This window comes from Acanthochromis polyacanthus, chromosome 4, assembly GCF_021347895.1.
Source record: "Acanthochromis polyacanthus isolate Apoly-LR-REF ecotype Palm Island chromosome 4, KAUST_Apoly_ChrSc, whole genome shotgun sequence".
NCBI lineage: Eukaryota > Metazoa > Chordata > Actinopteri > Pomacentridae > Acanthochromis > Acanthochromis polyacanthus.
This window is the reverse complement of record NC_067116.1, coordinates 34940657-34956087: the sequence shown is the minus strand read 5'-3', so window position 1 is coordinate 34956087 and position 15431 is coordinate 34940657. Positions and strand designations below refer to the sequence as shown.

The 15431-nt window shown below is 36.8% G+C and overlaps 2 protein-coding genes across 9 annotated transcripts in view; both read left to right on the top strand.

Annotated features, from left to right (window-relative positions):
• The first annotated feature begins 3443 nt into the window (after positions 1–3443).
• On the top strand, positions 3444–9380 carry nmu (neuromedin U). Of its 3 annotated transcripts, XM_022203019.2 has the most exons (10): positions 3444–3796; positions 5196–5251; positions 5333–5380; positions 5481–5534; positions 5687–5716; positions 5880–5930; positions 6894–6968; positions 7683–7736; positions 7824–7867; positions 8625–9380. In XM_022203019.2, the coding sequence occupies exons 1-9, from the start codon at positions 3661–3663 to the stop codon at positions 7857–7859; spliced, it is 540 nt and encodes a 179-aa protein (XP_022058711.1). In that variant the 5' UTR covers positions 3444–3660; the 3' UTR covers positions 7860–7867; positions 8625–9380. The 3 variants fall into 3 exon arrangements, with proteins under 3 accessions (XP_022058711.1, XP_022058713.1, XP_022058712.1); XM_022203020.2 differs by lacking the exon at positions 5880–5930 and having other exon boundaries at positions 3465–3796; XM_022203021.2 differs by lacking the exons at positions 5880–5930; positions 6894–6968 and having other exon boundaries at positions 3450–3796.
• Positions 9381–10464: 1084 nt separating this feature from the next.
• clocka (clock circadian regulator a) overlaps positions 10465–15431 on the top strand; it is a 43251-nt gene continuing 38284 nt past the window's right edge. For 2 of the 6 annotated variants that reach the window (XM_022203023.2, XM_022203022.2), the window contains exon 1: positions 11065–11398. The gene's annotated coding sequence lies outside the window, so the exon portion shown is untranslated. Of the gene's footprint in view, positions 11399–11419; positions 11738–15431 lie in introns of those variants that run through there. The other 4 variants (XM_051946984.1, XM_051946983.1, XM_051946981.1 and 1 more) reach the window with 4 other exon arrangements.

The window sequence follows — 15431 nt, the reverse complement described above, 5'->3', positions numbered from 1 at the left end:
AATGGATGGATGTTCTCATTTACAATAAAACAGACAATAGATCAGCTTAGATTTGAGTGCAGGGTTACTTTGTGATTCACAGTTTACTACTGAGTTCTCAATCAAATCTGTCCTTCACTTGGCACATCAGGTTTCAAAAAAATCTAAATGGTCAAAATGGTAAAATCTTGGGCTTTAATATAGCACTCCAAAAACTAACAGATTACTTCACAGTAGTTATGTCTGTCTTTTATGTTCAGCCTATGGGAAACAGGGAGTATATAGCTAACCTGGTCTTTTGGTACAGTCCTGCTTGTTAAACACTGAAGTGTTGCTTTTATAGTTTAGTTGGTTTTTTGTGTGTGGATTAAGCAAACTTGATGCAACATGCTCATAAGGTGCTGATAGATGTGTTTGGACACCTTTTGCTTCCTATTCCAGTCTTTGTGACATACAAACCTCCATTAGCTGCTTTCGTGACAGCACGCTATACAAAGAAAGCACCTTTTTATTATGAGAAATAAGTTTGCGTTTTAAAAACAAGTGGCAATGGAATCGAGTGACTTTAAATATGTAATGTACACAAGTAGGTCAAAACAGGTTTTGATTTATTATACAAAGAAAACCCTGTTTTGGACATGCTGACATAAGAACTGTGACTACATTGAAGGTGGTGCTGATTTCCACTCATAACTAAAGTACCTCAAAAATCTGAACATGTTAACCGCAAATCTTCAACCTTGACTGAGTGTATAGTGGTACTTTCCTTCATTTTATTGATCTTATAATATAAATTCTCCACCAGGAAACAACTATTCCTTCAGTGCACCACACTGAAGAATAATTATGATTAAACAGCCCAAAAGACTCAAGAAGAATTATGTCAAGAATTTTTATTTCATTTATAATGATGTGTATCGTTAGTTAGATGCATATGTATGCATGATGACAATTGTATGTTGTGTGCAAGAGTGTGGGTTAAATGAATTCATAAATTTCCGTTAAATCAGGTTGTTTAAATTGATTAATGAAGTTGAATTTAATTGAAGTGAACTAAATTGAATTTAATAATACAATCAACCAAAGGCCAGTTGAAGATACTGTTCTCAAAGCCTAACAAAAACCTCTCGGTCAAACTATGAGGACCCCCTTTTTCAAATGACTTCCAACTTGACGCTGCATCTCCTCAGGGCCTAAACAACACACCTGCCATGTTTAAAGTAGATCTGATGAAAGATTATCAAGAAAAGTAAAGAACAGACAGACATACACCACCCTCCATAATTATTGGCACCCCAAGTTAAGATGTGTTCTTTAGCTTCCAATAAATTCATTTTTTCTTAATAATATAGGACCACAATGAAAAGAACAGGAAAATCCAACCTTTAATTCAAGTGCATTTATTCAGTGGGGGAAAAAATCACTCATTAAGAAATAATTCTTTTACATCAAATCATGTGTGCCACAATTATAAGCACCCTGATGCTAATACTTTGTGCAACCCCCTTTTGCCCACAAAACAGCCGCTAATCTTCTCCTATAATTCATTTTTCCTACAATTTTCAGTGTGAGAGTATGCTTCTGCACTAAAAATTGAATTTATTTTAATGCTTTCAAGACTTCTTAACCAAGGGTGCCAATAATTATGGAGGGTGCTGTACATACTGATAAATTCCTTCATTTATTAGTGAGATGCAGATGAAACACTGAGGTGATGCCAGCTTCAGATGTGTTTCTACAACAGTCCCTGAATGTGGGTTGGAATTAAAGCATATTAAGAACTTTAATCTGTGTTGTGGCTTCAAGGTGCACCAACATGTGAATCATAGACAATATCCTTCCTTCAGTGCCTTTGGGTTTCAACTCAAAGAAACCAATTAGAGCAACATACACAGATGTCAGTCATAGTAACTGAGGACTCTTTAGAGGTCATGGCATTTTAAGACTTATCCAGAATAATAACTCAAGGGTAGTTTTCTCCAGAGCTTTCAGAAGAAACCAGGTCAGTGAAGCGACTTTACTATTAGCAAACTGTCATTTTACCTCAAAGGGGCTTACAAATGAACTCCCCTGTGACAAATCTGCTGAAGCAATATATCTCATCATCCTTGGTTTGGATTCATGACAATAAGGAAAACTGGGAGATTAAAGAGGAAAGAGTGATTAGTGTAGGAGGATGACAAGGGTGGAGATGAGTGTGATGACTCCTTGAATTGCTCAATTATCATTTGTTGCCACTTGTGCTATTAAGCTTCAGATTTCGAAAACAAAGCTGTGATGGGGACTTTTGATTACAGTTCGCTGTCAAGTGCATCACAGCGATACGCCTTGTAAATTAGCTTTCATTGTTGTACTGATAAAATAAAAATACTGCACTTCCACTGCAGGTAATGACGCCACTCAGTCAAATGACTTCCCAACAAGATTTATCTGTGCACCAAGTGCCCTAAAGACTGCATCTAATACAATGCATCACATATTATTCTGTGTACAAAATCCTGGTGGAATATCTGAAGAATCCAGTAAATCTTCCAAATTTTTATTTCCTGCAGCATCTATTTCTCTTCATCTTTTCTCACTCTGCTGTCACAGTTGTCCCACATCTCCTCCTCATAACACATGCAGACTGCCCTTCTTGTGACAATGAGGCCAATTAGAGCCAAAATAAACCCACCTTTGTTTGTAAAAGCACATTAATTCATTTTCTATTCACATTGGGTTCTGCTGAATGAACAAGGACAGCAGTTGTTTTTTTAAAATTATTATTATTGTTACTATGCTGCCTGATTTATTGTAACAGATCAAATTGAAATGTAGTGCCAGAGAGTATTTCTGCTTTCACACACTGCTTCACACAAAGACCAACACATTACCTGAGCACTATGAGAAAAGCTAATTCCGTAATGATCCATAATGAGTCTCCCTGATAATGAAGCAAATTCACGGAACAGTGCCAGCGTAACAAAAGTTGAAAATGACTATGTAATTTAGACAATTATACGTGTTATTTTATGGGTGGACTGCTGTTGGATTGGCAGGGAAAAGCATTACTCGAAAGATGGAGTGATTTTTATTTAAAATAAAAGTTGAGCTTTACTAATGTAATTGTAAATTCATAATTTGCTGAAATTAAGTAATTTGAGTTTGGTTTGTCTCTGTAGTGACGACATCAAAGCTGTTATATTTCATTCTTTTTTGACTTTTTTTGCTTGAAAGGAATATATCACTGACTGGTAAGAACTGTTCATAAGATCATTTAGAAAATGCAATAAATTTCATAACACAACAATCCACCATAAATTTTATTATCTCACTAAATTATCACATTGCATTACTACTTATAACTGACGATCATCACAGTGAGGCTCAAGAGAGAAATAACATTTTGGGAGTTGATGGTGTCTTTCCTGCTCTTCTCGTCATGTTACACGTTCTTCTTTTTCTTTTTCTTCTTCTTCTTCTTCTTCTTCTCTCCACCTGTTGAGCTCATCAAGTTTGTTTGCGCGCGGACCTCCTAATGACTCAGTCAGCGCGCGAGGAGGGTGTGTGTAACACGAGCCCTCATATTTATCTGACGTGAGAGCGGAACTGTCAGAAGAGCCACAAGTGCAAAAGAAGAAAAGGAGGGGGAAAAAAACAAAAATCAAAACAGAGACGAAAAGAAAGGTCAGTCAGAGAGAGATGAGCAGCGTCCGAAGCCATAGCGGAGCCTCCAACAGCCTGCAGAGCCTCAGCAGCAGCAGCATGAGTCCGCTCAGCGCCGCCAGCATCTGCACCCTGACAGCCCTGCTGCTCCTCACCGTGCCCCTCTGTCACAGTAAGTCCAGGAACTCAGTCTGTTTCTGTGTTTTTTCGTCTTCAGCTAGCAAAAAACAAAACAAAACACACACAGACACAAAACAAGCAACTTTTTTAAATCATAGGGCATAAAGTGGGTTAAGATTTTTCTCTCAGTTGTGCATTAGAGGAAGCCATAGAAACGTGTCTATCTATCTATCTATCTATCTATCTATCTATCTATCTATCTATCTATCTATCTATCTATCTATCTATCTATCTATCTATCTATCTACTGTGTCAATTAATTATACTATAGTGAACTTTTGGTATTTATAATTAAGATGTAAATGAAAGACAGTGAGGGCAAAACCACATTCGTTAAAAGATAAGAAGAGAAATATTTAGGCTATTCAGCAATTCTCAGTAATTATTTGCTACACGAAGCATCTTGAGAAGACATACATGTTGTGACATGATCTATATATATATATATATATATACTGTATATATACTCTCTCTCTCTCTCTCTCTCTCTCTATATATATATATATATATATATATATATATATATATATATATGCATGTATAAAATTATTTTCTCAGGTTTTTCATTTATATATTTTACCTTGAAAACAAACTGCTAAAAAAAAAACTAAGAAATTGTTACTATGTGAAGCACTGTGAAATGACATTCGCAGTGTGTATAGATAGATAGATAGATAGATATGCATGTACATATCAGTGATTTTTCTAAATTTTTTTGATTCTACTTTGAGAATAGTGTACTTTTCATATGTAACTGCTTAAAAAGAAACTATGATAAGATTTTTTACTCATCTGTTCAGCCATCCATTTTCCTTGTCTGATTTGATGTCAAATTAGACAGGACACTTTGACAATAACGACTCTCTCATGTGTTTACTAAGTGTCAAAGTCTCAAGTGACTGAGAGATGTGTAGATGCAGACTGACAGTCACTTCTTCTACATCTGAGGCTGATGTCATGTTTGCATTTGCTCATAAGCTTTCAGATCAAACATGAGTGTCAACACTGCAAGCTGCTGACTTCTTGTTTTGTAGAAATGTTTATGAAAATCAACATTTTTTCCCTGATTGTTTTCCAAAGCCATTAGGATGTAATCTTACAAGAGCATGTTGGACAATAACCGCCTCCACGTTCCACAGTGACGCTCTTACACTGCTAATGGACATCCAGTGTGATCATTCCAAAGCATATGGGAGAATTTGTTTGCCATGACAACGTATAAGAGGCTCTGCTGGTCTGCAGCTTGTACAGTGGCATCGTGCATTATTGCTGCTCTTTCAATAAAATCACGCATTTGTGGTCAGACCTAAGTATGTTTTATAAGGATTGCTAACACAGTCATTTCAGTTTAGTTATTAACTGAATTTTGTATTTCTGTGTTGAAACAAAAGGTGCTCCAGCAAATCTTCAGCAAGCCACAACAGATCAGAGACAGCTAATCAGCCAGGTACGTTTTCTTCTTTCTGTTTTTAAAAAAATATCTTTACTGTTGGTTTGCTCCTCCATCATCCTGTGTGATGCTTCACAGATAGACGCTGTGTGCTCGTCCTACCTCTCGGCAGACCTGAAGTTACGGGTGCGTGGAGTCTGACACTAAAACTGTCTTGTTAATTTGCACATTTATTGCATGATTAATATGACTATTATTTGTAACAGCTCTCCTGTCATCATTCCAGGCATCTGATGTCTTAGGAGAACTCTGTGTGTTGATGTTGGTTCAAAAGTCAAAGGTGCTTCTTATTACATCTCATCATGTTTAATTGCAGAACATTTTTGTTACATTTGTTTTACAGAATTTAGCACATTGAGACATAATTTCGAGAATTATGCTAAAAATTAAGTGGTCAATGTCATCCCAAAGACTCATTTTCTTGTCATTCAGGAGCTAAAAGTGCAAGAAAATAGTAAAAGGGTAAGTAAAAGTTCCTCTAATTATTTTTCTCCCCCTGACATGAATATCAGCAGTCACAATAGACGAGACGCCATAAGATTAAACCTAATTTGTGTAGAATTGTTTGCATCTGTATGTGTGTTTTATTGTTGTTGTTATTGTCTGTCCTGCACTGTATGTGCAGTTTTTATTTCATTACTCTAGACCACAAGGTTCTGTCTTGTCTCAGGGGTCGGTAAGTAAGAGAAGGATAAAACTGCTCTGCTACAGTTTGTTGCTTGACCAACAAATAAAAGCACAATATTTTACAATGGAAGACTTTTTTCTTAATCACCTGATGTGAACATTCTGCAGGACCAATAACAGCAGGGTCTATATGCCACCCCCAAAAACACACATGCATGCAGGTACACATGGATGAAAAATGAATGCATGCATGCAGACAAACACTTGGACACACAAGCATGCACACAGTCCTAAGATGCACAAATATTCTGCAAGGACTGTTTTCCCTTCTTGTGCATGTGAGACACTAATTCTGTTAAACCAGCAACATTTTGTGTAGGGGGATGACAGCATGACTCTGCAGCCAGGTTAATTTTCTGGTTGCATGGTTGTTGATGGCACTTTGCCCCACAAAATTCAGCTTTGTAACAGGAGGAAAGTTGCAGAAAGATTCAAAATGTGCATGCAGCCCTTATTTTCTACTCGGCTATGAGGGTAAATATATTATTATTGTGCATTTTCATAATAAAATGCAATCTTTCTTGATGTTTTTTTTTTCTGTCTGGTTAATTATCAGATGAAAAAGTCAACATTTATGATGCAGTGAACTGTTTTCCCTGCAGCTGTGATGAAAATAAAAATAATTTTCCTTCCTGTGCAATGTACCAGCAAAACATCCCAGAGTGCACATTTACTTTTCCTCATTATATGTCAAACAAAACGACATATTTCTCCAATGACATATGAACCTATTGAGTTTTCTGCTCCTCCATCATCGAGATGTTAAATAATACAGAATCTGATGTGCCTATCAAAATGCTGCAATGAAAACGTAGCTGCAGCGAGGAAGCATCTGTGTTACGTTTGCATTTCTGTGTTGCATGCTTTAGTGTGCCTAGTACATTCCCATGCTGTGTACTTTTTTTCATGTTTGTTGTCTGGGTCCGTCTGTCTGTTTGTGTGTGTTTGTCAGACTCCTCGGTTGCACCCTCTTCTGCGTCTAATTTCTCAACTCCATACCAGAAGAGAGAGAGAACTCACAATGCACGTATGTACAACCCATATATGTTCATTTTTGTAATGTTTTTTGTCTGCAGAAATCTCACAATCACTGCCTGATAAAACAAAGATATTGAGAACAAATAACTTTGTTTTTTGAATGCAAAAAAGATCAGACAAATGTGACTTCCTGTGACATTTCTAGAGTTACGGCATAAAATAATGCATATAGATCTCTCAACAGCAATAGGAGAATGTAGAAAGAGCTGGTGAATAGAAGAAAACATTTCAGCATTGCACTGTATTTATGTATGTTTGCAGTAAATATTGATACTGAAATGTGCGAGCTCTGTTCTGCAGTTGATTTCAGAGTGTTTTCCCTTTTCCTGAGCTTACATGTCAATAATGCTGCTTCGTATCGGGCAGCTCTGCTCACTCTCTGTACGAGCTCTGTCTACATTAGTTGTTCTTTCCCCAAGCTGAGAGTAATTATGGTCTAAAATTAGTGCCGCTGACAGGTGAACTTCTCCCTCATTGCTATCAAGCGCTGACATTCACAAAGTGGACACTGAGGAGTTGTGAGCGAGGAAACGTGGAGAGTGTTTGTTTTGGAAAGTTCAGATGCGAGCGTTCGAGTGGGTGTGTGCTGTCAGCTCCTCGGGGTGGGGGATGTTGTAGTCGACTCACAGAAAAAGACAAATAAAACTGAGATGTGCTTCTGTGTGGAAACTTGAATTCTGTAGTTTTCGTTGTGTTTGTACAGGCCGAACTCCAGGGACCTGGGGGAATCCAGAGCAGAGGCTACTTCCTCTATCGGGTATGAATGAATGTGTGACCAAGAAAATGAAAAGATGAAAAAACTACACAATGCAATGAAATTATAAAACTGTGTTTGTGCTTGCAGCCACGAAATGGAAGAAGATCCTTAGAATATGAATGAATTGAAAGGTAATACTCCACTGAAGCTTTTAGCCTGTCAGAAATAAGCATGTTATAATGACATCTGTCAGCTTAAAACTGCAAAAACTCTTAGAGTAGAAGAATAGGAAGGTGGAAACATTTAATTTCTTAGGACAGCTTGTCTGCATTACTTGGAATACCAAGGGAGGGTCTCTAAGTATTTTCTAGTTTGGTTCATTCTTCATTTGCAATATAATTAACAGTTACACACACAATTATAACTGAATTATATAAAAATAAAGCTTCCACGTGCACCATGATACATACAAGTGTGATTTACTTTATGCAAAAGACAGCAGGTCCTTTATTTTTCCAATCAAATAATGTGTAACTAATGTGAAGTAGCAAATAATATATATATATATATAACCTTTATTTCTGAGCATCTTTCAAAATCCAAAGTGCTTCTTTACTCAGCAAAATAAAACGGACAAGTCAGAAAATCACAACTTGTCTGTTTTATTTTGCTGCCATGAAAAGCTAACTTCCTAACTCTGCCAGTTTCTGCAAACACTTCTGCAAAATCTTTTTAGACATTATTGATTGAACATATGCTTCCAAATAGCATTAGATTAGGTTGAAATACTGTTAATTTTGAGATATAGATGTGTGTGTATTCTCACCCTGTCAGTAATTCTTGAAATCTAGTCTTTCTCATTGTTAGGATCATGCTCCTAATACTTTGTTTATATGGGGCTACAAATATGTGCATCATCATCTAATCTCGCGTGTCGATGTGCTTTAGAGTCTCCACATCTAAAGCTTATTGTACAGAGACGACAAAGACCCTGAGACCCGAGCCGCTGCACCTCGACCGAGTGATCCAGACTCCAGCCACAGCCCTCTGCCACAGCTGTAGTGATGTTTGAATGTACACTATGAATATTCATTAAAAATACTGTTTATTTGTCCAGATTTTATTTTGTGTTATAATGTGGGTCATTCGCATTAAAACTGCTATAATGTGATCGGAGTTGGTGGAGTTGTGTAAGTTTGATTCATTACACATTAATGTATCTGGAAATCGTGTAAAACAAGAACACTATGAATGAGAGCTGCAAAATATATACGGAAATGGACAATTTAAACACACATTAGGACTGTTTTAATCACAATAAAAGCACTTATTTAGCAGATTAGACAAAGTTGCTACACTTACTTTATTACCTGAGTTTATTAATAATTAAGCAACTGTTATCAAAATTATGCCTGCATTATAATAATAGACATTTTTTTGTATCTTGTCAACAATCAGTAAGAAAGAACATCTAAACTTGTACAAACAAAATAAGAATTTACCATATTTTTAACACCATTATTTGTTTTTTATGTGAGTGTTTTTGCTAAATGTACAAATTATCTTCTTGAAATACTACTTGTAGAAATTCATGTCTTGTCAGTTACTAATGTGATAAAAGAAATGAGAAAACATAAATGTGTGATTACTGTTCTCAACAGTAGATGTCACCATCATCAGCGAAATAAAGCTGGAATCTGTGTATTTGGTTTCAGTTCTGTTGATGCTGTATGTAGGATATTGTAATTATGCTTTAAGAGTATGCAAATATGTGTAATCCTTTTAATGTGCCTTATATTAATAAATATAATACCTGTGTTAAGTAGGAATCTCCCTGACAGGCCTGATGAAGAAATTAAACTTAAAAAAAAGGTTCAGAATTGTACATTTCATGCTGGAATATGAGATTTCTGCTCTGATTTTATAATCATTCTGGCCTCAGGCTAACATTGTAATCAAAGGCTGGTGTATTCATTGCTCTTGAAAACATGACAGATAAAAACAAAGTTCCAAGCTTGCACAGAAAGATGAAAAAGAGAAAGTCGTTTATAGATTCAGAGTTCATTCTCAGTATCAGTGCATCATTACAGCTGTTCTTCAAAAGTCGAGCTGCACTACAGCAAGAAGATTTACCAGAAGAGAACATTTTTTTGTTGTATCTCAACATCCACATAAGGATGAAGTGTTTGCATTTCCAACCACATATAGTTATCTCACTACAAACAATTAATAAAATGAATTTTCACCCTAAAGACTGAATTAGTTCAAGAGCCTTTAGATGTTAAAATAAAACGAGCTACTGTGTAAAATCCCACAGGCGATCTGTCCAATTCCATGAAGTAAAACTCCACTTTATGTTAGACTACAATCAATATTGTAAGGCTGACTTCCAAATTGCTTCCTGTGTGTACTCAAAGTGACTGATATGAACTGACAAAAGGACTGTTTGGAGAATATGTGTTGTGTGTCACAACTGGAGTAATAGAAATATGTTTTTAACCTATCTGGCAACCCTCCAGAAAAACGAGAACACATAAGTATGAAAATGATACTACAGTGGTTTGCAGGCCTCATATTTGAGTGCAGTGCAGAAGTAGGTTGCTGATGTGATTATATGAACACTGCCTCTGCACCTATCGATCAACATTATAAGGTGGATTCAACCACCTGGCAGGAGATGCTTGCAGGAGATGAAAAGACAGAGTGAATGCAAAGGTTAAAAAAATGAATATCCGCATCCTCTGATTCAAGACCTTTATTTATCACAAGCACCACAAACATATGTCTCTGCTTCCTCATAGTAAAATCTAATGTCTAATTCATGATAATGCACTGCATAACTAATAGTGAAAATGAAGAAATAAATGTCATTTACATGTTCTTCAAACATATAACACTTTCCCCCCCACAAATTGCACGAATTCTTCCTTGCAAAAGTGTCGCAACAGCGTCAGACGCAAATTGACCCATTTGGTGTGGTCAAACGTGGTACTGCAGCTTTTACTATTTTGGCTGTTGCCATGGTGACGAGCACCACGCCGGGGATGGGGAGACGTTAAAACAATCAGACGGCCAATTAATCCAAAGAAACTTGTCCAAAGGGCAGAAAAGATAATTACACAGCGCAACAGTTAAGTATTTCTCTATTCATAAATGCTTGAAATAAACTATAATTTCCCACCCCCTGCAATCCAGAATATAATGCTACGAAATGACTATTTTTATATTTTTACTATTTTTGTGTGTGGAAAAAAAAAGTCTGGGATTCACATTATATAGATATTAGGAAAAGTACAAAGCAATCAGATTTTTTTAAGAAGTACTTTCAGTAAATGGGTTAATGCAGCATCAAGACTGCATTTTGTGAATATTTGTCACAAAAAGGAAAACAGATGCAATGGATGATGCCGCTGAAATTATGCGTGCCCACAAGTAGTTCAATTTGACAGATTGTAGCTGCACTGACTGCAGAGCAAAAATGACAACAAAATCATGCTGTGTAATAGTACAAATCATGATTGCCTGAGTTTGTGTCTAATATAGGTGATCTACCTAAACCAGGACGTTGATCGGCCCAGCAGGCATATGTGTGTTATCAGGAGTACAGCGGTAGGCCCTCTTGGCTCCAGTTCCAACTCCAGTCTGCCTCAGCCCTGCGCAGTCAACCGTCAGCAGCGCCACTGGGTGCAGGGATATCCCGATGAAAGAGGAGACTGTTCGGGGTAAGTGTCACTTCTCTCCCGGTGAAGTCGCCTCCAGAACTCGTATCGCTTTTATCAGCAGCGTGTGTGTGTACTACCGACGGGCGTGAAGGTGCAAACGGAACAGTTTTGCTTTTGGTGACAGCGACTGGCCAAAGGCCCGGTGACCCACATTCTTATCTAATGCTGTATGTTAGCTACCTAGCTAGCTCCAGCTAAAAGTGGGTTGACACACATACTGTTGCAGACGAGTTAAATGCTCGCTAGTTTACGTTTTAAAGTGGCCGCTGGGAGGAGAAAATACCGTTTATCTGTTTTTTACGGAATAAGAACCCTCGACAGTGTGTGTCATTCGTCGCAGTAAGTGTGTTAAACTATAAAAGCTGTTGTTTTGTTGCTGTATTTGACGTTAGCATGCAAGCTAGGTGGCGTTAGCCTTCTAGCAATCACTGCCCGGTTCGCCGGCCGGCATCTCCGGCAGCGAGCAGACAGACAGATAGATTGATGTTGCTGTTACCTTGTCTCACCTCAGCAGGTTTTCCACACCTGACTACCATGCACGTCTCACCTGCATAGTTCTCACACATTTACGCTTCTTTTCAAGGGTATGTCTGTGTTTTCCCCCGGTGTTGTGTTTGACAGCTGCGTTTCAGCTCCATTCTACTGCTCTCCATTCATCAGAGAGGCAGCAACGAACTATTATTTTCATTATCAGTTGATACGACGGTTATTTTCTCGGTTAATTGCTCTAGTTCATTTCTCTGTTAAATGTCAGAAAATGGTGAAAATGTCAATCAGCGTTTTCCAGCGCTTCAAGATGACCGCTGCAAATGACTTGTTTTGTCCACAAACCAAATACACTGAGTTTACTGTCATAGAGGAGCAAAGAAAGAGGAAAATATTCAAATTTAAGCAGCTCAGCTCAGAGGATTTAGACTTTTTCATCTTTTTGAAAAGCATCTTGGCAGAATAATTAATTATCAAAATAGTTTCCAATTAATTAGAACCCTGACAGCTAGTTGATTAATTGACAAGTCTTTTCCTTTCCAGACAACAGCTGTGAAATTGATCACACAGTCACTTGATCTATTCATTTTCTTGTCAGCTTTGTCCACAAGTCTCTCAACATAGCTTTTGTCTATCAGGTGATTAACTCACCTGGATCAAATCAGCTAATGACAGCATCCAGATGACAACTTAACAGTCTGGTATGGATATAAAATAGAGTTGAGGAAAATATGTATCTTTTGTCTGATAGATATTGCAGTTTGATATTTTTTATGTCAAGTTTCAGTGCAATAATAAGACATACATTTAACATAGATGTAAAATGTGATAGAGCATTATTACATGAGATACAGACAAAATATGAACCACTCTGTGTTAAACATGTGTTTCTTGCATTTTAAAATGGCGTAGGAGATAAAAGAAAAGTTGTGACTGAATGATAAAAATAAAACAATTTCAACAAGAAAACAAGAGCAATTTTTGTAAGCCGTCTCTGTCAGTGAAGCCTGTAGCTCATTCACTTAAGGTTCAGGAACAGCATGTAAGTACTGCATGTTCTGCAATCAAATTAAAGTAATAATGAAAGCAAGCTCTGAGTCAGATGCACTGCTTAGTGTCTCCTAAATGGTGCAGTTTCTAATTGCTTGTTTGAAATTGTGACTTTGAACTGAAATTGATCATTGATTCAGTCCTGACATCAAACATGTCTTCCTTGTAAACCAGCCCCTGGCAGGTTAAAGCAGTGGCTGCTTAATGTTCTGAGAATTAAGGTTAAGTTTGGATGCCTAAATAGAGGCCGAAGTCAAGCTCTGTTGCATTTTCTAGTTATCAGTTGTGTGTCACAGTAATTATTGGGGGGAAAAAGACACACGGATAACCATGATTAATCTCTTAATTAGATTCTCTTTTGATAATCAATTAATTGTTTGAAGTAAATTCAAGAAAAATCCAAATTCTCTGATTTCAGCTTCTTAAATTTGAAAATTGTCTGGATTCTTTACTACTTTGTGACAGTAAATTGAATGTCTTTGGATTGTGGACAAAGAAACATTTAAGGAAGTTGTCTTGGGTTTTCAGAAAAACTGATCAGCATTTTTCTTCATTGTCTGACATCTTATAGAGCAAACAACTCAATGATTAATTGAGAGAAGAAGTAACCGTTAATTGCAGTCCTAATTGCATTTCAAAGCTTGAATAGTCCCTCAGATTGAATCCTTGAAATAATTAAAGTATCTCTCCATCAGAAACTAATTAGGTACACATTTCTATATAGCTTGAATTTTGGTTCTGGATGGGTTGATTCAGACTTAATGAAATCAATCTATGTAACGTCGGCTTCAGTGTGATGTTTGTTACAAGCTGGAATCTTTTTGCAGAAAGACAAGTAGCATAATGAAACAGTTTTCTATACATTTCACTGTGATATCCATTTTGATTATGACTTTTACATATACTGTAGGAGAAATGCAGCAATTAACATCTATCATTTATATCTGTCATTACAATAGCCCTCAATTGCTTGTGCTTGCTTTTGATTTGATTTCTTTGACAATACACTTGAGAATACAACCTCAAAAGTAACTTTAATTATCAAGCTATCTATTGCAATTAAAAGTAGGCACTCCTTAATGTGATTTTTTTTTTTTTTTTTTTTTTAGGTTACCCCTGTCTTTAAGAATTACTTGCAGGATTTCATGATATTTTTGTATGTTTCTTAGCCTTAAGCTATAGTTAAAGTAGTAAAATCAGAGTGGTGCTTTGAGGCCACTGTTAATTAATAGAGCTAGACTGTTAAAAATGTTCAGGTTAATATTTTGTCCAATATCTGACAGCACATATTTTCACAAGGTACATTAGATTTGGGGCTGAACAATTTGTTGCAGTTTTCTGACAGATATTGCCATTTGATTTGCAATATGTTTTTAATGTCAAGGTTCAAGTTATTATTCAACGTGTAATAGATTTAAAACTTGATGGGGCATTACCACAGGAGATACTATCAAACACCTGACTGTCACACAAGCAGGATGGCTTCTATATAGTCTGTGTTCAAATCGCTATTTCATTTGGAAATCAACTAATTGTTCAGCCCTAATTATATTAAATTCATGTGGTGTGGCAGGTAAGTAACAAGAAATTGCATTGCACTAATGTCAACCTGATGTAACTTAGAATAGTGCCACCATTATATTGTTTGTCTACTAACAACATAGACTCCTGGGTTGTCAGCACCACCCTTGTTTAAAAATGTTGCACATTTTCGTTAATTTAAAATGCATCCTCTGTTGGAGCCATTTATATCTGCTGGAAATACTTTTGTTTGGGTCCAAATTTCACGGCCATGGGATTTCTATTCCTAGAGATGGGGAATAAAAATGGCTTTAAAATGGCTTCCCAGACAAAATGTTTTTTTTTTTTCTTTTTGAGGTTGAAATTCTAAAAAGAAGCCCATGCTTGAAAATGCTAAATAAAATCTGACATGTTGCAGCAATAACACTAATGTACCACTTAGTATGTGTACATGTCAGAAAAACAGTTTAATGCATCTGTATCAGGTTTGTTATGTTCAAAAATGGCCGGTCATTACCAGTACGAAGTCTCAAATTCAACATCAGCAACGCATGCAAAATCCAGCCTGTGTCAGGCTGTGTTAATAGATAGTAAATACTTTGTGGCTGTGTTTGCACACAATACAGATTCGGTGCTCCATTTTGAGCATAAAGAGCAGTTAGTGGAGCATGGAAAAATACTTTGACACCTTTTTGTTGCTGGAACGACTGCGAGCTGCAGGTGAGCTGAGGAAACAAGGACACTGTGTTTCTCTCTGTGAATCTATGCTTCCCCTGCTTTGGCAGACTGTTACTGCTTTCTGTTGTGTTTCATTGTTGCTTGGCGTCTCGGAACATGTTTGTCATGGTTTACCAGTTTCTCTGAGTTTAGCATAAAACCTACATTTTGTATGCAGTCTCAGTTTATAGGTGTTTTGTGTATTACATGCAGCATTAATAAGAAGAGGCCAAAAAAACTGGCAGTGGAGCATAGCAAA

Coding starts and splice junctions, on each gene's coding strand:
- nmu (XM_022203019.2), top strand. CDS start 3,661: ATGAGCAGCGTCCGAAGCCATAGCGGAGCCTCCAACAGCCTGCAGAGC. Junction 5,252..5,332: donor AGAGACAGCTAATCAGCCAG/GTACGTTTTCTT, acceptor GATGCTTCACAG/ATAGACGCTGTGTGCTCGTC. Junction 5,381..5,480: donor CGGCAGACCTGAAGTTACGG/GTGCGTGGAGTC, acceptor TCATCATTCCAG/GCATCTGATGTCTTAGGAGA.